The following is a 25,757-nucleotide window of genomic DNA, read 5'->3' as shown; positions in this document are numbered from 1 at the left end:
ATGAGGATTTAACAGCATGAGTTTCCTCCTTTTGCACAATATTGGCTAGTTTCTAGCCTCTGGCAGACTTTCAAGGGGCCATTCAAAGAATTTATCTGGATTCACACTTCAGCTACGCATTCCTGTGAGTTCTACTTCCCTTACACTATCTTGCATCTTGGAGGTTAGCTTTCTCCTTCACCACCTTCCCTGCTTTCAAACATGTTGATTACACAGCAAACAAAGTTCATACATGTGAAGCCTCTTAGGATGTAAACAGTCACACCCAACTCAAGAGCAGCCATAATAATCATAGAATGGTAGGGTTTGGAAAGGACCTTTAGAGATCATCTAGTCCAACCTCCCTGCAGAAGGAGGTTCACCTGGACAGGTTCACATAGGAACATGTCCAGGTGGGTCTTGAACACCTCCAAGGAAGGAGACTCCATAACCCCTCTGGGCAGCCTGTGTCACTGCTCCGTTACCCTCACAGTGAAATAGTTTTTTCTTATATTTAAGTGGAACTTTGTGTTCCAGCTTCATCCCATTACCCCTTGTCCTGTTGCTAGCTACTATAAAAAAAAGGGATGTCCCAACTTCCTGACACCCACCATTTAGATATCTGTATATATTAATAAGATCTCCCCTCAATCTCCTCCAGACTAAACAGCCCCAGTTCCCACAGCCTTTCCTCATATTAAAGATGCTCCAGTCCCCTGATCATCTTGGTGGTCCTACGCTGGACTCTCTCCAGAAGTTCTCTGTCCCTCTTGAGCTGAGGAGCCCAGAACTGGACACAGGACTCCAGATGAGGCCTATCAGGGCAGAGTAGAGGGGAAGAAGAACCTCTTTTGACCTGCTGGCTCCACTCTTCTTGATACATAATAGATAATCTTGATTCATAATAAGACCTTCATCTGATCAAAATTATTTGTGTTGGGCAACATTTTAAAGCAAAGCGACAAAAACTTTTTTTTTTTAACCAAGACCCAGGACTCAGAAGTTGCAATTGTCTCTCACCTGACTTTCTATGTCTACTATTCACCTACTGCAAACAACATGAGGCTACAGAAGGAGTATCAAGCCATTGCAGCATAGAGGTCTGTCTCCCAGCAGATTAATCTTATTAATGGTATCTCTCACACATACCAGCATGGAAGACCTGCGTCCTGCTGTTGTAGGACTAGCTGAGGTTCACTGCTATTTTTGATCCTGACAGCAACATACAGCATTGTGGTAGTCAAGGAGTGCTGGAGCCAATGCCCTTCCAATCTTGATAACATTAACTAGTGTACCTTGGTAAAGGCTGAGTCAGGACATAAGACTAAAGACAGACTATTTTAAAGTCTAGCTGATTATGTTCTTATTGCTCTGCCAAATCAAAGTAATTTAGGTTTTCCAAAAGTTTTCAGTGAAGCTCCTATTCAGATGACCCAAGCCTGTAAAACACCAGCATATAAATCAAACAGCCACAGCAGCCTGATCCATTCTAGGGACAAAATGATAGCCATAAGCAATCACACATTTTCTGCAAACAGAAACCCCATTGAGTCTGATCTCACAGTCATAGAGCAGAACTGATGCCATCAAAACGAATCCAAAAGCACTCCTGTGTATCTCTAAATACCAGTTCCGTGCTAGTCTAATACAGCATGGTCCATTCAAAGTAACTTTGAATTCAAAGTGCAACATTTTGACAACAGCATGCCTCTGCTTCCTCTACCACCTCCCATAACAACAGGCTTTTCTTCAAGGCCTGCAGGCGGTACAGTTTAAACATCTGTGTTTCCCCTGAGGAAAAGCACACTGAACTGTTTTAGAGAGGAGCAGATTGTGCTAAACAAACAATCAGGTTACTTTTAACTGACTACATTTCTTACAAGCATCCAGAGTCTAAGATTTGAGGTCTTTGTGGAGATCAGCCTGGGAAGACTCATAAGGAAGACTCCTGTAATCTTTGTTTCACCAGATTCTCACAGGCCTGTTTCTTTCTCCACCTACAGATTTTGTCAAATGAGAGATATTCCAGGAACACCAGAGATGATAAACAAGTCTTCAGACATGAAGCTGCATGAACATACATGCAGAAACAGGTGGAAGGAAGCGAGTAAGATCAAAGTCAGGCACTCCCTTTCCCTCCCTGGGAAAAAGAGATAAGAGAGGAAGCTCAATGCTGCTCCTGTCTCACATTTCTGTTGTTTTCCTCCTTTAAAGGATTTCAATCATCAAATAGTTTTCAGCACAAACTACATCCAATGCATCCTGGAACAGCTGACTTCCACAAGACTTGTGGATGGAACAAAAGTGTTTAGGTAGCTCTCAGGACCACTAGGGTCTGAGGGTGTACTTTGAGGTGGATTGTTTTGTTCTTTTATTTCTTTTCAGTACTGTGTCCAGTTCTGGGCTCCCCAGCTCACAAGAGACAAGGAACTGGAGAGAGTTCAGTGCAGATCCACCAAGGTGATCAGGTGACTGGAACGTTTTTCTTATGAGAAAAGGCTGTAAGACCTGGGGCTGTTTAGCCTAGAAAGACTGAGGGGTGATTTCATTAACACTTATTAGTACCTAAGGGTCAAGAGGACAGGGAGTTACTTTTTTCTATTTTCTCCAGCGACAGGACAAGCTGTAAAAAAGTTCCACTTAAACATAAGGAAAAATTTTCCTGTGAGGGAGCCCTGGCACAGGCTGCTCAGGGAAGGTGTGGAGTCTGCTTCTCTGGAAGTTTTCAAAACCTGCCTGGACCTGTTTCTGTGTGATCTGATCTATGTGGTCCTGCTTTAGCAGGGGGTTGGACTAGATGATCTTTATAGGTCTCTTCCAACCCTAACCATTTTATGATTCTATGATTATTTTATACTGTGGCATATAAAAGAACAATGTCTCCATTTGCCAATGAAATGGCACATCAACAAAGTAGATGCAAGGGATGACTAGTAGTTTGAAAAAAAGTTTCATTTAAGTCCGACTTGTTACCAACAGATAACTTCCTTTAAGACAACATCCCATTTAAAATTATTAGATGCCCATAAACTAAACATATCAATAATAAGATGGCACTATGATCTGCTATGAGTAGATGTGATCTGTCAGAGACCAACATAGCTGTCTCAAGTAGATCCTATGTACCACATTCGTGGTTGGATTCCTCACATCTGCTCTTCACACAGAGCAGAAACAATGGCACGGGTTAGGAAGCACTAGAAGTATGAGTTTCCTGTGATTCATGTCTTGATTCTCAGGTGGCCAAGTAAAGCTCTTCCCTCCATAATACATGGGAAGCTATAACAGCTTATCTGTGTGGATTCACTACTATCTAATAAAGAGTGAAGATCTTCCTTTCAAGTGAAGAAACTCAGGGAGTCTCTAAGTCTTGTGAAAATAGGCAGCTAAATTCTGTAGTTATCTTCATGCTATGATATCATTATCCCTCTTGCCAATGTCAAGCTAATGTCATACGAGAAGTGTTATGGCAGAAGACACACATATGGATTTTCTCCCAAACACTTTTAGCTTGGCATTTTAGTTTAATAATAGAAACAAATTGTGCCGGTTTTGGTTGCAATAGAGTTAATTTTCTTCATAGAATCTAGTGTGGAGCCTTGTTTTATATTTGTGCTGAGAATAATGTTGATAACACAGGGATGTTAGTCAAGGTCTTTTCTGCTTCACATACCACCCCACTAGTTAGTGAGCTGGAGATGAACAAGAAGGTGGGAGGGGACACAGCTGAAACAGCTGATGCCAACTGACCCAGGGGACATCCCACACCATATGTGTGACCATATGTGACATCACACTCCACATATAAAGGAAGAAAAGGAAGGCAAACATTCAGAGTTATGACTTTTGTCTTCCTCAGTAACTGTTTTACGTGTTGGAGCCCTGCTCTCTGGGAGATGGCTGAAACCTGCCTTCCCATGGGAACTGGTGAATGAATTCCTCGTTTTGGAATTCCTTTTGCTTTATCTATTAAACTGTCTATTTCAGCCCACAAGTTTCCTCACTTTTACTCTTACAATTCTTTCCCCCAGCCCCACTGCAGAGGGAAGCGAGTGACTAGCTGCATGAGGCTTAGTTGCTAGCTGGGATTAAACCATGACACAGACACACTCAGTACCTTTCAAATGCAATCAACCCAGTCCTAGCAGCAGATCAAACTGGTATTGGCCAGAGAAGCATCTTTCAGAATCTGTATTTTAACAAGTTCTGAAAGCTGTTCTGAACTTGGAAAAGGGATTTATGTCCACAAAAACAACCTGCTTCTGCTCAGCTTTCAAGTACCTTGTAGCATCAACTCAGAAGACTTTCTGCAGTGGAAGAGGACCATCTTAAAATTGGTAGGGGTAAATCAGTGCTTCTTTTCCCCTCTCTCACCAAATTAAAAGCCTGAGCTTTAGAGACTCCCCATGCAGCATCATGCAATCACTCTTTGTCCAATCTACATTACTAGATTTGTTTAAAACTCTTTTTAGCATTCCAAAACATATTAGCATACCACATTAGCCACACGCTGCAAGGGATGCACATTTCTTTAATATTTTCTCTTATCAATGAACAAGGAAACAAAAACAAGGAAAGAGTCAGCATAATCAAAGTGACAGGTGGATTCTCAAAAATCACTACAGGCTACTGCTAATAATAGAACACCCAGTTTCAAATTAAAAGTTAGGATGAGTAGTCTGACACTCTCAAATGCTGAAGAAACACTAGTACTTTTCCAAGAGCTGGTCAGGGAGAGAGCATGCCAAAATACAGAAGCAGCATGAGAATTTTCTCATGCAGTAATTGGCCTGAATCCAACATCCTGGATATACATTTTGCTTCAACTGAGGGGAGCTGGGCTGCATGCATATGCAACTTCCAAAGACAAATTTTGCTCTGGCAAGCCAAGCCAAAGAATTCTGAACCTAGCTCAGAAGAGGCACTGGCTGGCACAGGGTCATACCAGATAGTACAAGATGGTATCACTAGCTCCTTCCCACCAGCTTTCACTTGGTGCTAGCTTTCTTCCTCATTCAAATAGACAGTGAAAACAGAGTTTTGAGTGCATCTCATCACTTTCAGGATGTCTCCAGAATGAGCACCATCAGCACGTGGTTAGACATTACAAATACCTCCAGGAATAGCAGCAACCACACTTTCCACTCCCTGCATGCCTCTGTTTACTGAACTTCGCTATCAGACCTTGAGCTTAAGAAATGTCTGACACCCTCCTGTGACAGAGTGCTTGGGCAGCCTGGACCATTTAAGAGGTCTCTATCTGCTGTCTCAAAGACAACATAAAGGACTGGGGGAGGTAGAACTGTTTTCAGAAAATGAGGAAGATAAAATGTTGAGGTGTTTCTGAAGTAGGTACATCTGGACACTGTTTGAAGACCCCACTTTCTCATTATTGCCCAAAGCTACCAAATAGCTACTTTTGATCCTCCTCAAATTCTTCCAAACCCACGTTGTTCGGAAGAAAAAAAGATGGAGCAACCCCCTCAAACCCACTTGCACAGCTTGTAGAAGGTAAATGTAAAGGACGCTGTACCCATATTCCTCCCACAGGCAGGCAACTTACATAAAGCACAAAGGGTCCAGTTCAGCACATATGGCACCAAGTACACAAGTCAAGACTCTAAGCTCCACATTCATAATGTGCTACCTTCCATAACAAAGGCTCACAGGATAATGTCTACTGAATATGGAACAAGTGCAGCAGCCATTGCCTGGTCATTTCAGCACAGCAGAATGTAGGCATCCAAGGAGCATTTATGACCAGGAAAGAGTTTAACCCACGTTTTTTAACTGCCCTGTGGAACAGAATTAAAAGAAGCTGGCAGAACCCATTGCCACTCACCAAAACCAAATATATCCAATATTCCTTTGTTTAAAATCCCCATTGCCTACAGCTGCAAGATGGAGATGAGCTGTGCCCAAAATAGTCTTATATGCATTCCACTTGAAAAGTGCCAGAGATCCTTCACATAATGCCTTTGGCATCCATCACTGAATAAAGTCAAGCCAAGATTCAAGAGATTCAAAACAAAAATACACAAACTTGCAACACTGTTTTCCAATCCAAAGGGATTAAACAATTATGTACTTAATTAGAAAAATTAGGACACCAGTTTTAACTTGTTTCTATGCAGTCCAGTACTCATTTCCTGAGGTTTCAGATGTAGCTCTGAATGACTACTTAGGCAGAGACAGTAAGAAAAGCAAGCTAATTTTTAAGTTCATAGATGTTGTTATTCTCAAATAAGTAAAAAGTACACACAGAAAAGAAAAATAACTACTTTTATAACTGAAGAGAATCCAGGATGCATGCACTCGAATACAGAATATTCATGTGAAACCCTGAAATACTTCAGAGAGAGACAAATGAGAAATAACAGCTGTTGAGCTTCCAATCTACAAGAAGATTACTAATATACAGAGAAACAAGTAAGGAATAAATTAAAGTTGCTGTTAAAAGCTACTCATTCCTTGGCAAGTACAGCTCAGTGGCTTATGTTATATATATGTTCAACCTGGCAATCTGGTTCATGTGATAAGAGGTTTTTTTGAGCACTGGGCCAAAGGTTTTACATCAAAGCATCTTCACATTGCCCTAGCAGCCAAGCCAATAGGATCTCTCTTGTTTGACTTTTTTATTTGTAAGAAACTACTCTGGCCCTCTTAACACTGTTTTTTAGCAAGTCATCTTTGGCCTTTACTCATGCATTGCTCCTAAAGAGCTCCTACCTATACAAGTAGTCCACCATACACTCAGCACTCCACTCCCAGCCATCCTGGCCCATTTATATCTGCAGGTAAAAACTCCACTGCTGCTTGTGGGCTTCCACCTTTTGATGATTATAGCCCTTTGATTACAGCCTTAAAGCAATTTCAGTCATTTGATGTTTTCCCACAATACCTTTCTCCCTTCCCCCTCAAAACATGCCCCAAGGACAGGCAAGTTCCCACAATTCACTGAGAAATGCAATAGTTCAGGTTTACTGCAGAAAAAATACCGTGGGAACAAGACACCAGCAGTCCTAGCAACAGGCATATGGTACTGAAGCACCTTGATACACAGTGATCCATGCTGCTTAAAAGCACACCTGGGAACCCAGGTTAGTCTACCTGCTCAGCATCTGTCTCCATTCTACATGTAAGGCTATCTTGTACACAGAAGAAACATGCTGAGTGAACCAAGCTCTTTAATATACTACAAGGAGACCTTTACATTTCACAAGGAAGTGTGTTTTGGAAAACAGAAAGGAGCTCCACATTCAGGAAATGGGAATTACAGTTAGTGAATTAAGGTAGTCTTGCAATTAAACGAGTCCAACAACCTTACAGTAGGATCTTGCCATGAAGTATGTGTATGACACTGGGCAAGTCATAAAGTGATCACTGCCATCTCTGACGTGGAGGAAATACTTAGCTAGCCCTTAGTTCTGAAGCTTTGTTCATTAACCTTTGAGCACTTGAAACTGACTCTGCTTCAGAATTAATGCAATGTAAATATTTAATCTGTGAAACAGGAAGAATAAAATTCTGTAAGTAAGAGTCAAATTATAAAACTAACTTCAGTTTTAAAAACCTGTCCTCCAGTTGCTTGACTGTTCTCCTTCTCACAACCTCAGTGTTACACTAACAAGATTCTTCCTTTAACTGCATGCCATTTTTCTTGAGATGTCCATTTAAACACTGGCAGTTAAATGAGTCATTACAATTTGAAACATTCATCTCTTTGGAGATGATTAGGATGGCGTAGGGTAAGTTTCTGTTTTCAAAACTGCCATTAGCTTGACGCTTCAAAGAAACAATTATCCAATAAGTTTAATCCTTTTTCCCTTACCTGCATTAATCTTTGCAGATAAGGCAGTACTATGAACATTATGAATATACAACTAGAAAACTCACTAGCTCCTGTCTTCCTTTTATTGTGTGTTATCTGCCACTGTACTTCAATGGCAAAGTGACACGACAAGGTTGCGTGGCCAACTTCTGGAAGAATATTGGATCAGAATTAGTACTCAGGCTCTTAACATCTTTCCTCTTTTTAACACCTCTTGCCAACCCTCAGTCCCCAACAGGACTGCAGTCCCTCCACACAGCATTCATGGGCTCTGGGTTTAGTTTGATCCTTCCTCCTGCCTTGTACAGCTATCAGCAGGGAGTCTGTGGCAAGGAGAATCTTTCAGAATACCAAACTACTGTGATATGAGGAAAACAAGATAAGAAACATCACTGCAGAAATGGACATTTAAATGGGTTTCATGGCTGAACAAAGGCACTTCAAAAAACAAGTCCTTACACAAGCTAAATTAACAGCACAATGCACACTTTCTCATCAGGGTCCCTATGGCTGCTCTGGTTACGGTAACATAGCTGGGTCTGCACTGCTATCTTCAAATGCTCAGTCTTCAACAGGCATGTTAACAGACTTCATATCCCCACATTACAGTCTGTTTTCCAGACCTGGAGAGCTCCCCACAAGGCCAAACTTCACACATTTGCCCCAAACAGCCTCAAGAAACAGCCAGGACTAAAGACTTTTATAAGGATGTATCCTAAAACAAGCTCTGCTCATAGGCATGGTAGCACCAGAAGACAAACTCACTTGAGTGCCAGAGCCCCAGGGGCACCACTAGTCCTGACTACCCCTACCTGACCCCCTAGGACCCCTCCTAGCCCAGTATCCTGCCCCAGGGATGCTGCAGCAGGACCTGTCTCCAGCTGCCCACAGCCCTGTCCTGCCACAAGCCCCACATCCCAGCTGGGCCCAGGCAACCTGTACGCTACAGCTGCAACAAGAGGACAACGAATGAGAGCAGCAAGGCTCAGGGCCACACATTATGCCTGAACCCACACAGGCCACATATAGTGCTGCAAGACCACTGCACAGTATGGATGGTGAAAAGTAAGACCTCTCACCAAATACTATTTTTTCAGCCAGTAGCAGAGGCACCCTGGCACAGCTCAAGCAAAAAACACCTACATCCAGCATCAGAAACACGGGGCAGCTGCTGACAGCCCTCCTCCTGTCTCAAGGGTGTTCAAGGTTTTTCTTCCATCACTGACAGCAAGTCTCATCAGCACTACCGCTACTCTGCAGCCACATTTTAACCAGAAGTCAGCTTCAACATAACTGTTGCTCTATACTGAGCAAGACCTTAGAGGGGAGGGTTCATAAATTAGGAGAGAAGACACCATGCTCCTTTTCCCCCAGCTTCCACACCATATCTTATTTCCTGCAGCATCTTAAACACTAAGTCATAGTAATGCCAAATGGGCATGTCTTCCCATATATTAATTCCCCTCCTGTAATACACACACCCTCTGCTTACTATTATGCTTCCTCTTCTCCTTACCCTACAGCAAGCAAAGACTCCTCATCTATAGCAGAAGAGCTGAATGCCAACTGCTCTGCATACAGCTCCTGTACAAGCCAGTCTTAGCTAACTCACAGATGGCTTCCCTTCTCACCTTATCTGTGTGCATTTTGTCTTTTGGGGCAAGAAATTCAGAAGCTAGGTTTTAATGTAACTTTCTTTTCACCAATTTGCTAACTGATCACTTGAAAGAAAAAAAAACTCAGAAATCTGCATGACTGGTAAAAGAAACAATCATACAGGATAGAGTTAACATGAAAAATAAGGCAGTGTAGGAGGATAGAGTCAGATATACTCTAACCTCATTGCTTTTATGCTTAATACTGCAGCTCTGAAAATCAGAAGAAATCTGCTTTTACAAGTCATAGACAGCCAGTCCACTGCAGGGTTTTAGAAGCACATCCCTAGTGCACACTGTGGAAATAATTGCATATACAGTTCAGGTTTTGCCTTTTTGTTAAGTCTGGAATAACAGCAGATGCTGTAATGTGAAAGGGTGAACAGGTCACTTTGAGACTAATGCTGAAAGACCATCATTTTTTAACACTAACTGTTTCTATCATAGCTGGAGTACTAAAATTAAGTAAGTGTTAAGCTGGGCTCAGTGAGTGGAAAATTGCCTCTATTAGAGGCACTTTATGAGGCAAATTTTTAAGAGGCACAGATTGCAAAACATCAGCTCAAAACCGTTCATTATTTCATTTTCGCTATAGCCTATACCTCAGACTTTGAGAACCTGGTGGTTCCCATTCCATGAGAAACTCCTTATGGCTGGAAACAATTTATCTTACTGAAGACCTGTCAGCCCTGAAAAATCTGACAAAAAGCCACTTACAAAGATCCTTTCACCCATTGGCGATAGGCTTGGAGTGAGGTAGCAATGTCACAACTGTACCCAAAGACACCTGCTCAGACTCAATGCACAAATCATAAAAAACATTGGAACAATTCTTTAGAAGTGTTTTGGTACGTCATGTGCTTTCAGAGTTAAGTGTACCAACATTCTTGCTTAATTGTAGAAGTGCCAGCAGTTGTTGACAGTGATGATAACACTTTTCCCGCTTCTGGTGGACTCTCCAATACTGGCATTGCTCTAAACATTACTCAATTATTTTTTCCCAAAATACAAAATTCCAGTACCCACTTGTCCAAAAAACAACATCTAGAGCAAGGGAAGCACATCTACAACAAACTACTGTCAATCTCATTGTCCCTACAAGCCCTGACTTCTGAAGTTCTCCTCCACTACTATGATTACTTCAGGGAGTCTTTAACAAAGAAGAAAGCCAGAAGGTGACAAGCTGGGGGCACAGGAAGAAAGCAGGCTACTGAATAATTACTTATCAAATTGGCACCTACTACAGCCCATACTCCTGCTGCTAGAAGCAAGCCAGTAGGAGTTCAGGCAAGAGACATACAACCACACACCTGTATCAGACGTACACATTAGTGAAAGAAATAACATGGAATAACAGAGATAAGGCAGGCAGCCTACCATATGCTTTCTATATACATTATACTACGTCTATTTTGTGTTTCTCCAAGTCCACTCAACTTACCTTTTTCTCCTTTTAGTTCTCCAATCTCTTCCTACCTGTCCCTGATAATCCAGCACTTCCCAGTGATTCAGAAGCAGTGGGTATCCTTCTACCATCTATTGCAGAGGTGGACAAAAGCAAGCTCTAGAGTATTTGTTCTTCACTAGTCAAAGACATAGTGTTTAGCACAGAACTTCATTTCCACCTACTTCTCTGCTGTCAGCAAGTGGAGGAAGGCTTCCTCAGAGCCCTATCAACAACTACAGCCTTTGCATTTTCTAGGACAAGAGTTCCCAACTGCTCCACTCTCTTACATTTCAGAGCAGTTCTACACCAATGTGTCCTTATGGTACGCATCCTAAGAGGGTAAACTACCCTAGAGCCATAGGTAGAAAAGCAGGGATGTAGCCAGCAGGTGGAGGTGTGGGCAAGACACAACCTAAAGTAGCAGGTTCTCTGGGATTCATGCCTATGGAAAACAAGCACCACAAGAAATACAACATTAAATGGTGTAAGATTCTGAATTTTGAGAATGCTACAGCTCATGATGCCCATAACTTTTCTAATCAAAACCTGTCCCCTGTTACAATGGTTGCAGCTCTCTATCATCTTTATCACAACATAGAGCAAAATCCATTGGTGAAAAGATGCAATTTCAGGAAGCAACATTAGGACACTAAAAATACCCATTTCCCCAAAAAGAACTGCCAATAGTACAGCATATCAGGTATTCCATCCAGCCATTAGGTTAATTTAAAGAAAAAACAAAACAAAACACAAAAAACCCCACCCCATACAAAACCCAAACACATCTCTTTTCATTATGTAGCAAAAGAATCTTGCATTCTGCAACTGCAGTGTCATTAACAAGCATAGTCAAAGACTTGACATATAGTCACAAAAAAGTTTAGCTTTCATCTAGCCTTCTTTAGTACTAACACTGGTATTTTACTGTTTTCATAATTCAACTGTCAAAACTTCAGCTTACCCAAAAATATCCATAACATGCTGGTTAAGGAATTGTTGTCTAATTTGTGCATCTCTACAGAAGTCTAAAGAAATCACTAGAGTGTGAAATTGATAAATGAAAGAGAGACATGGATCACAAACTACACTGAGCAGAGGAAGAGAGAAGCATTCAGCACTTCTTAACCATACCCAGGACATGGATCCAATCTCGGCAACACATTTGTTGAAAATTAAGTGCTGTCTCCAAAGCAAATGCCTTATGTTCTTGACACAAAAATAGGACATGCTAAATCTATGCCTGGTTGTCACTTCTGCTAAGAACAACACTACAAAGCAGATAAGAAGAACACATCATTTTTTTTTGTCATCATCCACTTTCCACACAAGGCAGAAATAGTTTGGCATTAGCACATATGTTGTTCACTAAATTACTGTTATGCATTCATCCTTGAGAGGCACAGAGTCATGCCATTAGGAGCTTTCTAAATAGTGGTACTTTCAGCATTATGTCATTGAAATTGCTCTCTAAATGGCAGACATCAGACATCCCTACCTCTGCCTGATACATAGTAGCAAGTCTCTATTCACCTCCAAATAACAAAAGCTTCTTTGACTGACTCCCTGCAATTCAAACAGAATTCTGCAATAGTTTGATAACAGCTAAGCCCACACTAGATTGTTGCACCACATGGAGGGCAATGGTAAGATAGAGAAGCTGTGAAGAGTATTACTTCTTTTATAATAAAAAAAAAAAGGGGGGGCTTGTGAGAGCAAGCTACAGTACTTGGAAGCAAAGTTGGAGCGTGCTCTGAGCTTCACAGCTAGGCAACATCAGAGGAACGTGCAGGGCATTTTCTACAGTTATAGGTTACCAGACCTCATCCTTGCGTTTCCATGCTAATACAGCTTTAGTTGGAAAGCAAATACCGTGCTTGGAAATTATTTTCTTGCCTCTGGAAAGATCCATTTTCCTTTCAGAAAGGAATAAGACTCACACAGTTCTAGCTTAAGATTAATGAGTGCTGACCTAGCACTTCAGAGGAGCCCTGATGTTCATAAGTAGTTTTCTCCTTCACTCACACAATGATGGTGCCTGGGTCTCCTAGCATGACCCCTGACAACTAGGGCCACTCCATGCTAGTCCAAATTTGGCAGATTGATTCCTTTCTTTTAAGGCTAGAAGTGAAAAAGACCCAAGGAATACACTTTTAAGAAAACATTTTGACCGACAGGATCAAAAACAGGTCCTTTGCACTCTGGGAATTTAGGCTAAACAGCAGTGCAATTAAGTAGGTTTGCCTCCTGGGGCACTTCAAAGTTTCATTACTCCATTAGATCTGTCTGAAAGAACACAAGGAAAGAGCACATGTGATGAGGCCTCTAAATGTCTCCTCTCACCTCAACAGCCCTGTAAAAATAATCTCTTAGTCTCCAGTATTTATTCTCTCTGGACTGAGAATATGTGTGCAAACTGACCTCTCCATTAAATCATATAGTATGGGTACATCAAGCATCTGACACACTCTTGATCTTCTCACCACATTTTTGTCTTATCAGCCAATTGAAGAGTTACTGGTTGGAAAAAGATGGTTTTCAAAAGTCAGTATTTCTTCAGTCAGAAGTGTTATGTCCTGTCAGATTTTACATTTGAGACACGAAGTCTGCCTTCTTGGGGTCAAGGAGGTGGTTAATATTTTATTCAGTGATATCAAAACTCTCACATCCTGCTGAATCTAAAGACAACATAACCTTCTTGTTGAAGAAATTTAGTCTGCAAGAAATTTGAAGATGTTTTGTAGTACATCATCCCTTCAAGTGGTGCCTGGGCAGGCCAAGAAGCAGCAGCCAATGCATTTTGGCCCTGCTCCACTGGTGTCAAGAAATATCAGCAGGAGTTCTAACATACTTTAAAGCAGACACTCCTCTTCCCCAGGGGCCAGCGACACTACTTTGCTCCCTAGGTAAGTCCCTAGCCTGCAAAAGACTGAAAAGTGCCTGAGGGATCTTTAATTCAAACACTTCCACATCTAGGAAGTGGGATAATCTGGTGTGGCTAGCCCACCAAAGAATAACAAACCCTGGGAGAAGGGAATCAAAGACTATATTGGTCTTCTTGTTGACTACAGTGCTTCTAATCACTGACAGATTCCTAAAAACATATTTTGCCACTTAGTCCTGTCTGCTTTACTTGCTACATCCAATGTACTGCAAACTACTAACCCACAGTAAGAGCTAAGGATTCTAATATCAAAAGTAATCACTACATATTTTAAGCTGAAATCTGATGCAAAGTTCAAAAACCACCCAGGAAAAAGTGTTCAGCGATCTACTGAAAAAGGTCACAAAAAGCAGAGACTGTTAAGGTGACTGCATTTATGAAGTAGTCCTGGAAGTCTCCATTGTTGTGAAGGATTTGTATCTTGCTTCCTCATATAAATGCACTTCTTGGTTATCAGAATTACTTCAAGACACTAAAGCAAAGCTGTGTAAGTTTGATCTCGATAAACAAATAGCAGCTGGATACCTATAAACAAATGGATGAAACCTTTAGCTAAGCAGACTAATAAACTATTACTTCAGCCATCACTGTAGTACAAGATGAGATGTTTCAGGATGTCAATGAGCTAGTTGCCACCAGCATTCCTCCCCACATTAGTTACTGCACTCAGAGGGGATTCAATTTTCAATACTAAGAGAACTATAATCCAGCTTTTGGGAGTTTTGTTAACTTTTTAAGAAAGAAGACTAAGCAGTTTTGCTTCAGTGCACCTGAAACAGGAATACAGAGTATGATATTGAGTCTGAAACAATATCATTAAAAACCAAAGATACACAAGAATTTATTCCAGAACATCTGGACTTCTTTTCTGCAAAAAAAGATGCAACAAGCACTTCATGTATTACTTTGTAAAGCAACCAATTGTAAAAGCTCAAGGCATTCTTTGTGTTTAAAGGAAGTATTTCAGAATGTTATCTGTCACCTAAAGCAGAATGAATAATTTGTACTCTGCTAGAGTTATTTTAGATATCTACTTCAACAAAGTTACCATTCAAGTGCTAAAATAAGTTAGGATCTTGAAGAGCTAACATCCAATATTTTTCAAGCACTCCTAAATTAATTTCATGAAACATTAGTGAGCACACTTCTCCCAGAGCGTGCAGATATCTACTCAAAAGACAGATTTTGCTTAAGTATTAAGCAGAACCACTGCTCAATACTCCTGCCCCTCTACTACAGTAACCACTTGAGCCTGATGACTGAGGACAGATAATAAGTGTATTTGCAATCTATTTAAACTTCACCCCAGAGTGAAAGTCCAGACAAGCCCATCCCAAGCATTAGTCTTTTGTCCATGTCCTTCTATATTTTACAAGAAGGTAGGAAAGAGTCTAGTGTCTAAAAGGCTTAACAGGTATATTTAAATCTATGAAATAATGTGGAAATAAACACCATAACTGAGTTACTCCATTAAAAATTATATCAAATGCAAAGAGCTTATCTACTAATGCGAAAACAGACCCTATGACCTAGGAGATCCTTTCCAATTATATGTTCTGGAAAGTAATCCCATTAAGACAGTCTGATACAAGGATTTTCATTAGGCATTGATTGTGCCATCATTTGCATTTATGAAGTCCAATACACAGGACTCGAGCTCCTTGTTGGCAGCATGCTCAGAATGGTGAGCTCCTCTCAGTCACCACTAGAAGTGTCACCTGTATACTAACACCACTGCACACTAATGGTATTTTTTGTACTAGCTCTGCATCACACGCTGAACAGTATTATATGGAATTAATTAAGCTACCAGCATTCTAATAATTAAAGATCTATAGTGCACACTATGATTTTTCTCAAGACTCAGATCCACTAATCTGCACTACTGATAAATACCATGTGGACAGAAAAGATACAAGATGTCTTTTGGAGCTGCGGTCTGTGTGTTCCCCAAAAATAGTTCAAGACACCATGTTGAACTGGTTCCTAGAATAGATATCATGCTCCCTAGGGGAGGGAAGAGAGGTAACAGTTTTGCTATTCAAATGTGATCCTCAGAATTAAATACTTATCTCTTCAAAGAAAATTTGATTGTTTCAAGAATGTACCTCTGCCCAAACATTTCCTTGTTCCAAGAAGATCTTTAACAGGCTAAATTTATTCTACCTTTGAAATACAGTCATATTGCCACTGTCTGGACTGCATACAATTAAGATTTTTATCCCCTCTTCTCTGATATTAGCTTCAAGAAATCTTCCAGAATTCCACGTCACACAGGTGGATGGCAAAAGAAACTGCCTATGTTTTGTGACAGGCAGCCAAAAGTTGCAGTGACACAGATGGATGGCCATGTCCAGCCTGCTCAATTTGTGCTGTCAAAATGAAAGTTCTAGAGTTAGATGTACAGAAGGAAAATAAAAAGGGAAGTGAAAAATGAGAAGCTAGCTTTCTTAGACTGCAGGCAAGGCACAAGGCTGCTGGAAGAATGGATTGATGTTGCTGCTGCTGCTTTATCACCTGTGGTGACAAGAGACAAGGTGACCATAATTCATACTGAATCAGGTTAGAGATGGGATAGCATATTTTTTCATCAGCATCAACTGCACTCTCAAGACAACTGCTTCACACACATTACGTACAGTAATTGTTCTGGGGTTCTTTGGTTGGATTTAGGACCAAGTACTATGCTTCTCAGTGGGTGGACACAATAAGCTTATCTGAAGGGAGAATTACAAGATTGGAAATACAAGTTCAGCAAGCCTTTGAAAGACACAAATCAAGACAAAATTAGTCTCATGTGAACTCAAAACTATCATGCTACTTATGAAGTATTAGTTCAAGTAGAACATCTTTTTATTTAGACACAACACCTATTTAGAAACATTTCCTATGCCTTTTAAGAAGGGGCAGATGTGCCATGACATACGTATTTTCCTCATTTAAACAGGGTTATTTTTGTTTCAGGCATTTGCTTCCACAGTGCAGTTTAGATCAGCTAATGCAAAGCTCTGAGGGTAATGGAAGAGATCCAACTCTGTCAGAATACACTGGTACAAGGGACCAATGGTACATAAGACAGCCCAACATCTCCAAAAAGCACCACGTAACTATCTCTCGGCTATCTGGGGACAGACCATCCATGTTGTAGTTTAATTGTGCTACAAGTACAGACACATCCAAGCCAGAATCTAAGTCTAGAAGCAATGTAGAAGCTGGAACACAAAAAGTTCAACTTAAATATAAGAAAAAACTATTTCACTGTGAGGGTGAGGGAGCCCTGGCACAGGCTGCCCAGAGGGGTTGTGGAGTCTCCTTCCTTGGAGGTCTTCAAGACCCACCTGGACATGTTCCTATGCGACCTGATCTAGGTGACCCTGCTTCTGCAGGGGAGTTGGACTAGATGATCTCTAAAGGTCCCTTCCAACCCCTACCATTCTATGATTCTATGACTGACACAAAAAGGTAGAATAATGATGGTCTCTCCCTCTCTCCCCCCTTCAGCTCTATGTTCACTTCATGATTTGCAGCTTACTTTTTAAATCCAGTTTTTCCATTGAAATGTGTTCTCTTTTCCACCCCCTCCCCACCCTCCCTTACACTGGATAATCAAGAACTGCCTGTATGTAAAGCAATTTGCCTAAAGGCAGAAGAGCCTTTGTAGACACAGTGGTTGAAAGCTACTGTTTGTAAGAAGTACAATTCTAGAAGTTTAAGTGATGTAAGCAATCAATTATTTCTTCAGTGTTATAAAACAACCACACCTACTGCTTCAGCAAAGAGGCCAGTCGAATCTTGAACGGAGATGGAAAGGACAAAAGATTTGCTATGGAATAGCTGATGGAAGATTTCCGCTGCAAAGCTTCTAAATTAGAAGTCAAGAATACTGCTGCTACTTAACATAAAACAGTGAACCTTAAGCAGTGCAGAAATCGCATCCAGACTATACAAACCTCAAGTAGCAGAAACATCACTTTCTTCAACTCCTTTGAGAGGTAGTGCAAGTTTTGCATATAAAAAGGAGGAAAGTATCTGAAAGGTAGCACATTTCCTACTAGATAAGAGTCTTTAGAACCCAAGATCAGAGTTTAAGTAGCACATTTAGAGACAAAAGGCTCTGGCCTCACCACCACCAGGTGCTTGGCACCCTCACAGTACTTAAGCCTATATCTCTTAAAGCAGCAGCTTGCATTTTACAGGAGCTGTTTTACAGCAACAAGCATTTTACAGGCCACTTTTTGCTTCCTGTTTCCTATTCTTGGGATTTAAGTGCCTTTCTGTAGTTGCTACACAATAGAAGAAGCCAGTGTTGCCTGTGTCCTTGCCAGTCTCTGATCAGAGCAACCCTTTAACTGACGTGGTTATGTCTAGCAGCACCCCTGTCCTTCAGAGTGCTTCAAAGCTCAGGACATATAACATGGAGATCTGACGTCTGTAATAGTTCCAAAAGAAGTAATTCAAATGCATTAAATGTAATTTTTGAATTCTTATAAATGTAATAATCCAAATACATTTCAAAGCCATTTGACCTTCAATATACTTTACTCCAACACCTATAGACTGTCATACTCTATTTCCTAAATAAAGAAATCCTTTATTACACTTCCTACTGCTTTGCATCCTTTTAAGGAGCAACACACTCTCTCTCAGACCCCTCTCAGTTGCTTTCCACTTTTGATCCACCTGGAAAGGAGTCTGCACGCAATTACCATTTGCAAGATTTTGGTCCGAGTTAGAGGAAGTCTATTCAGATTCAGTCAGGAAAGTTTGTTCCCTTAGTGTTTTTTTCAGTAATTTCCTTAGCAAATACCTTTCTGAGAAGTGAATAATGAATTTCAAAATTTACCTCAAGATAGCCTGAGGAGAAGTAATACCTGATCACTTTCAGGTCCACATCACTACATGGCAGCCTTGACAACATGCTGACTAGGCTGTTTTGTAAAGGACAGGATGTTTGGGATGTGAGAAGAAATGTTTGGCCCTAAGTCCTTACACCATTTTATTCAGCATTCTTCCAAATCCAGAGGAAAGCAGATCACCATAGCAACTGTCTCACAAGATCTGCACACACACACAAGATCTGCAGGGTGTGCAAAGCCGTTGACCCATGAGCAAGTGGGCTAGAGAAGGTGGTTCATACTTTGCAGAAGGTCAGTGCCCCATATACGGTCCCAAATAGTAGGGAGAGAAGCAGCTGCAACCAAGTCATCAAATCACAAAACATGCCTGTTGGGTTGCAAATGCAGAGAAGAGCCAACATGCTCTACAGCCTTCCAGTTACTCAGCATACGCAGCACTACTCTTGGTAGACCACCAATACCCATCAATGTGCAAATAATCATCACTGGAAAAAATACTTTGAAAACACAGCCCAGGCAGCTAATTTCTTCAGAGCTCAAGGCTGAGTGACTAGAGCTCCTCTTGAGGAAACACACCCTTTTCAGAAAGCCTAACACAAGACAGACAACTTGTCTTTCCCATAACTCTCAGTTCACTTTTTCACACCTTGTCACTAGCTTTCCACCGTGGAGCAGTGCAGCAGGAGAGAAGAGGGAAGGCAAGGAAATTTTCTCTTTTGTGATCTCTCTCCAGCCTAGATAAGGGCCTTCTCTTTGTCTTCTGTCTAGCACCAACCAGTTCAAACTGCAGCATGTATAGAGTGATAGACTCTCTGATGCTGTATTAGACAAGTTGCCACCGTTAGCATACTTCAGCAGCCTCAGGAAGATGGCCAAAGAGAGAGTCCTCCAGCACTGAAGTCACAGAGCACCCAGGGAAAGGGAGCTCAATCCATGCAGGATCAAGTTCAGTTGCTCTCTTCCCTCCTATATCCTACCAAAAAAAACCACTAACAACCAAAGATTAGCCCTGACAACATGAAATCCTTTTATCCATTTTGGAACTTCACATCACTCTTGTCATTGAAGTGCCAGTATCAGGAGGTGGAAGAGACTCTTACATGAGAATTCTCAGTCTAGCACAGTTTTGTGCTTTAAAGAATATGCTTAAGTGGGCTTTGACAGGTAGCTCTTACAGCTCTATTTATCTTTTATGCTGAATTTAAGAGAATTCCAAGGTATTGTGCCCTGGAACGGAAAAGGAATAAGCTTGGACCTAATTTCCCGTTACTTCCACATCAACATCATATCCTTTGCCAATCACTGATTTCCATACAGGAGTACTCATACTCTAATAAAACAGTTGACCATCCAGCTAAGCTCAGTAATATGTCCTATTAGAAACTAAGTCTCATATTTACTTTTAGAGTGCAAAATCTAAGGACTGGACTTGTACATGACAGTCTCTACATCAAAAAACACTCCAGCTCATAACAGAGGCAAAAATCTTTCTCCATTGTTTACTAAATCTGTGCAAAATCTGTGTGCTCTCAATGTACTCATTCCGTCAACGTTCTGCCATTTATAGTAAATGCTGTAATTATGGATAGAGGGACTCTTGAGCACAGTAATTCACCGGCAAATTTGAACAGGTTCTGGAGATAAATTCAGTGAGTTGGTTTTTTTGGGGTTGGTGGGTTTTTTTGCATATATAAAGCTGTACAAGTCTGGCAGGTGAATACAACATAGATCACACATCTGGAAAACTAGAGTGTCATCACTTTAAGTGAAACTACAAGTTGCAAACCATTAGGGAATGAATACTGATGATGTAAGTTGTTCTGTGCAGTACTATTTAGCAATTCTTAACCCATAATGGACTTAGCCCAAAATTTGAAGCATCTATGGAGAAACTATTTTTAGAAACAAGGTACCTAGCAAAGATCAACACTGAAGTCAGTTCAAGTCCTGCAATTAGTGCACTGCATTTTCAGTATACTGATCTGCAACTCAACCTCATTTTCTGCATTCATAGAAAACGGGGGAAAAAGGTTATAAAACTTCATTCTTTTAATTAAGCAGCTCAGGAGTCAGCCAGACTGACACTTACCTGAAGCACTTGACCTAGGTACATTAGCCTGACAGGTTCTGGTGCCAAACAAATTCTACTTAATAGTTTCTGGTCCTACTAAAGATTTCTACCTTGGTAACCCTTTACACCACTCAAGCTGGGTTTCAACCCCAAAGTCTTCATTATGTGAAAACAACCTTTCTAAAGCTGATCTTTGTGTCATGGATCTGTGGTCAGCACTAAAAATAGTCTCAAAGAGCTCATTGTAAACCACTTCCCCCCAACTCTATTATCCTGCTTGGCATCCTACTTTTTAAACTAAAACTGTATTGCTAGATCCACAAGAAAGAACAGAAACAAACCTGTCTCTTTATTTTCCAACCTCATCTCCTACGCTTTGTCATCAAGCCAAGACAGGCTTATAGCTGACTTAACTTGCAAATACTTGATAGACTATGAATACATGTTTAGCTTTGAATAAAGGCAGTCTTTCTGCAAGTATCCACTTAGGGATGAATCACAGCATAGTTTAATACAATCTTTAATATTATTTAAATGGAAAATGGTAAGCAGGCACTAAATTTCTGCCGTCTCACAGATATAACCAGATCTTCTTGCAAACTTTCAGTGCATTGCACCATTCTGTACTTATTTCTGCTCTTCCCAGGAAGAGTGCCTTGCTCCTTAGAAACAGACCTCTACATTAGAAGAACAACAAAACACCAACAGGTTAGCTCTTCCAGGATTAGTAATTCAGTGGCTATCTGTGACATTCTGGAAGATTTCAGATTGTTTCAGAACTTAGGTGTCATCTCAGCAGGAAGTTATAAGAGATCTTCCACAGAAGTTAAGGCGAGCAACTACCAACCTCTCCCTAACCTGCCCTCAGACAGTGTTACTAACAGTCTGCAGAGGTGATTAGATTTGAGCCCAAGAGCTAAATCTCTAAGGCTAAAAGCAATTCAAGCAGATTCAAGCACAGCATTTTGCATTTAGTTGCTATTGTTTTTTAATTACTACACTCATCATACATCTTCAACTTTATTCTTATAGCATATTAATCATTTGACCTGTGCTGACACTGGATAAAGTTCATACATAACTGCAAAGAAAAGCAGAAGATTTCTACATTTTGCCCTCAACCTTCAAGACAAAAACATTTGTGTGTTGTGTCAAACCATTTTTTCCCCTAAAAGTCAGCTTAGAAACCAAATTTCAAAAAAGGTTCTTTTCATGCAGCCATATGTGATTCCCATCTTAATGGAGGGCCCTTGTAAAGCAGACCTCCTGCTTCAGTCAGAGAGCAACCACAATAAGGAAATTTCTCCAGCAAGACAGTAATTTGAATACTTTGAAGAGCAGCAATAACTCCCCTGGACTTAGATTTGGTCCCATGTATCACTTCCTTTCGTAACATACAGAAATCACCATGCTTGTATGTCAAAAGCACATAGCCCAAACAGGCCTGGTGTTTTGGAACAAGAATCAAACCAGAGACAGTACACCAACTGCATTATCAGTTCATACAGACACAAAAATCTTTCCAGTTCATGCGACCAGTTTTAAGCACTCTGCCATCTGAGAAATCCTTGCAGCCTACAGTCTACGTGGCTTAACAAATCATGAGGCTGAAGAGGCAATTCACACCAAGGTGAAGAGTAACAACTGCTTATTTTCAACTAGAGCTTCCATTTTTATCTTTCCTTCCCTTAGTTCATAGATGTGAATAGTTCAGGAGACTTCAGAGAATCATAGAATCTTAAAGGTTGGAAGAGACCTCAAAAGATCATCTAGTCCAATCCCCTTGCCAGAGCAGGACCATGAACATTTATTTACAAGGGCATGTCCTTCTGACAAATTTGCTGATTAACTGGTTTTGAGATGAAAGAAAGTATCTTTAAACATTTGTTATGTACATGCCACATAGTCAGGTTTGGTTATTTAGACCCTCGCAGCCACTTGTGACATTCACACCTCAAGAGTGACTGTCTAGTTCTTGCCTTCCTAGCTACAGAAAACCCAGCAGCCCTGGGGTGAGATGTTGGCTCCAGGGCTGCTAGCTGCAAAGTTCATTGAGCTTCAACCAATTTCACTTCATAAGCTGCTAATAAAAGCAAATTAGACTACTGATGGGAAAAGCAAGTGCAAATCTCAGTTTAGACTTAACATTTTGATCCTTTATAACGGTAAATACTTGAGGTGCCATGGAAAGCAGGATTCCCTGGTGGCTAGGAGGTCTACATTTCTCATGAAGCTCTGACAAAAAACTGGTACTTCCTTTACTTACAACTTGGCCATCCCTACATTGAAAAGCACAGCTGCCATTCCTCTGGACAGTCTTGAAAAATCCCTCTCTTCACTTGTCCTCTTTAGAGGAAAATGAATTCTGGCAACACTCACTTTTTGCTCAGAGTAACAGAAAAACAGGCTCGATCTACAGATACACCCCTCCCCCGCCTTCAAGTATTTTTTCGATTCTCATCCTAATGATGTTCCATCTGCTCGTTGACATTTCCTGGCTAGTATCTATGCTGCTCCTGCGGACAGCGGTAACCCAAAACCACGGTCTAGTGGGGACCACAGCCGCACTGAAGTCCTTCTTCCACCGCAGCCGCCTGGGCATAGCCCCCCGCGCAGCTCCCCTCGCCGCGTCCTCCTCCTCCCCGCTTTGCACCTTACCCCCGACGGGGATCGGCATCCGTCCAGCCCCAGCCCCGGGAGGCTGCACGGAAAGCGGCTCCCGGCCAAGCGGGAACCCGGCGCCTCCCGACACCCCCGCCCCGGGAGGAGCGGACCCGCTCCGTGCGCGGCCGTGCGGCAGCCACCGCTTGTTGCCAAAGGGCGGTCCCCTCCCATTCCGCTCGCGGAGAGGGGGGACACCCTTTCCGCCGGGCAGAGGACACCTTCCCCGCTTCCCCGCGGCGTGGCACCGCGGAAGCGCGGGGCGACGGTAGGGAGGAGGCAGCGGGCCGGGAATGTCATTTGGAGGTGGCAGTGACAGCTCTCTCCCCTGCCCGCAACCGAAAGGCGGCCCGGGGCGGGAGGAGGATGCCGAGGGCGAGGGAGGCAGCGGCAGGCGAGGGGTGTAGGGGGACGGGACTGCGGCGTCCGCGCCGGCGACCTCGCCACCTCGCCCTGACCCCGCACCTCGCAGCCGTAGAGTTGCCCCAGCTGCTCCACGATCCACTCCTCCAGCACCAGCCGCTTTCGCAGCTCCTTCCGATCGTATTTCACCGTCACTTTCCCCTGCTGGTGCCGCCGCTGCTGGACCTGCACCACCGCCGCCGACACTGCGTCCTCCCGGGCGCCGCCGCCGGAGGAGCCGCCGCTGCCGCCGCCGGGGCTCTGGAAGAAAACGCGGGTCCCGCCGCCGCCCGCTGCTGCCGCCGCCTCACTGCCCCCGGTCGCCACCGACATCCTCTGCTCCGCTCCCCTGCGGCTCCCCCCGAGCCGAAAGGCGCCCGCCCACCGCTACCGCCGGGCTGCAGCAGCCGCCGATTGCGCGTCTGCCTCCTTCCCCGGCACCTGCCGTTTAAAGCCTCTCATGGCACAGCGACGCGGCCGGCCCCGCCGCCGGGGGGCTGGGCCCAAACTGGCAGGGGGCGGGGACAGCCGAGGGGCGGCACGGCACGGCACGGCACGGCACGGCACGGCACGGCACGGCACGGCACGGCACGGCTCCGTGCCGGTGCCGGTGCCAGCGCGGCGCGAGCGGCTGGTCCTCCTTGTCCTCGGAGCTGGAGCGGCGTCTGCCCGCGGCCGGGTCCTGTCGGATGCTCCCCGGAGACCGCGGCTGCTGGAGTGGTTTATGGCTCACTCTTTTGGTTTTTCTTAAGGAAATGCAGTATTGCCCCATCATGCACACGACGTTTATAAATATTATATATCTGCAGCGTTATCTTTCAGAAAAATGCTGAATGCTGTTGTTTTCTTCTCCCCAGGGTGAGGGATGAATAATTTCAGGGCAGTGAACCCAAATAGAAAGCAAATACTTTGAGCTATCAGCAGTTAGTATAACAACTAGTCATTTGGAGATGGCTGTCTAAGAGACATTGCTTAGCATTAATGTTTTGACCAGCTTTGTGTCTCTCAGGAAGTACTGAAATCACCCATGGTCCACCACACATACCAAAATGTGCCCATGCCCGCAACTAAGCAGTCACCATAACACAGGCAACAGTCAGAGGGCCGGGACCGTCCCCCTAAGCAAACAAGTTTGCTTGTGACAAGAGTCAGAAGCTGACCTCTCAGGCACGCAGCCCTCGGACTGGCAATGCCTGGGTGTCCCAAAGCTTGAGTATGGCTGCAGGGACCTTCCCCTGCACACAATGAAACATGCTGCCTCCTTCACCCCTGGCATCTTTCTCCCAGCCCAAGTCGCTTTCCCCTGACCAAGGGACAGAGGGGAAGGGGATAAATTCCTGGCCATGTTTACCTGGGCATATCTGATTCAGTCAAATCCTTGCTGCTGTTTGGCAAGCCCATCTGGTTGCAGTTTTCAGCCTCTTCTGCTCTCTGCATCTGACACAACACCAAATAAGAGGCTAGCATGATGCATTTGAGCCTCATCAAGCTATTCAGGTAAAACTCAGCTTGTGCCGCTAAAGATATCATAACATAATACGATCGAGAGATAAAATCTTGTTATTGGTCTTAAATGCTATGATAGCTTTTAGATTTTCATCTGAAAAAAAAAAGGCCAGTTCTTCAAAGCAAAGCATATAAAGTTAAGCTCCTTATCTGTGTGTAGGGACCATATGATTTTCAGAGATTGAGACACTGCAGCTAGGCATCGCTGTAGATGACACTCTAAGCTTGCACTGCAGGCAAAGCTTGAGAGAAAATCAGTGCTAGTTTAGCCCTGTCTGGGTGCCCACCAACTCATAATATCACTCCCCCTCCTAAACTGGACAGGGGAGAGAGAAATATAATGAGAGGTTTGTGAGTCCAGATAAGGACAGGGAGATCACTCAGCAATTAGTGTCACGGGCAAAACAG

General features: G+C 42.7%; 1 protein-coding gene across 1 annotated transcript in view; it reads right to left on the bottom strand.

The window, feature by feature from the left end:
- Nucleotides 1-24,176, bottom strand: part of PPP1R14C (protein phosphatase 1 regulatory inhibitor subunit 14C) — a 51,293-nt gene extending 27,117 nt beyond the window's left edge. Inside the window, exon 1 of the mRNA XM_061990646.1 lies at nucleotides 23,907-24,176. Within this exon, the coding sequence (XP_061846630.1) occupies nucleotides 23,907-24,176 (270 nt within the window). The remainder of the gene's footprint in view (nucleotides 1-23,906) is intronic.
- Between the last annotated feature and the right edge of the window lie 1,581 nt (nucleotides 24,177-25,757).

This window comes from Colius striatus, chromosome 2 (genome assembly GCF_028858725.1).
Source record: "Colius striatus isolate bColStr4 chromosome 2, bColStr4.1.hap1, whole genome shotgun sequence".
NCBI classification, from domain to species: domain Eukaryota; kingdom Metazoa; phylum Chordata; class Aves; order Coliiformes; family Coliidae; genus Colius; species Colius striatus.
Note: the sequence above shows the minus strand (reverse complement) of the source record. Positions and strands in the feature narration are given on the sequence as shown.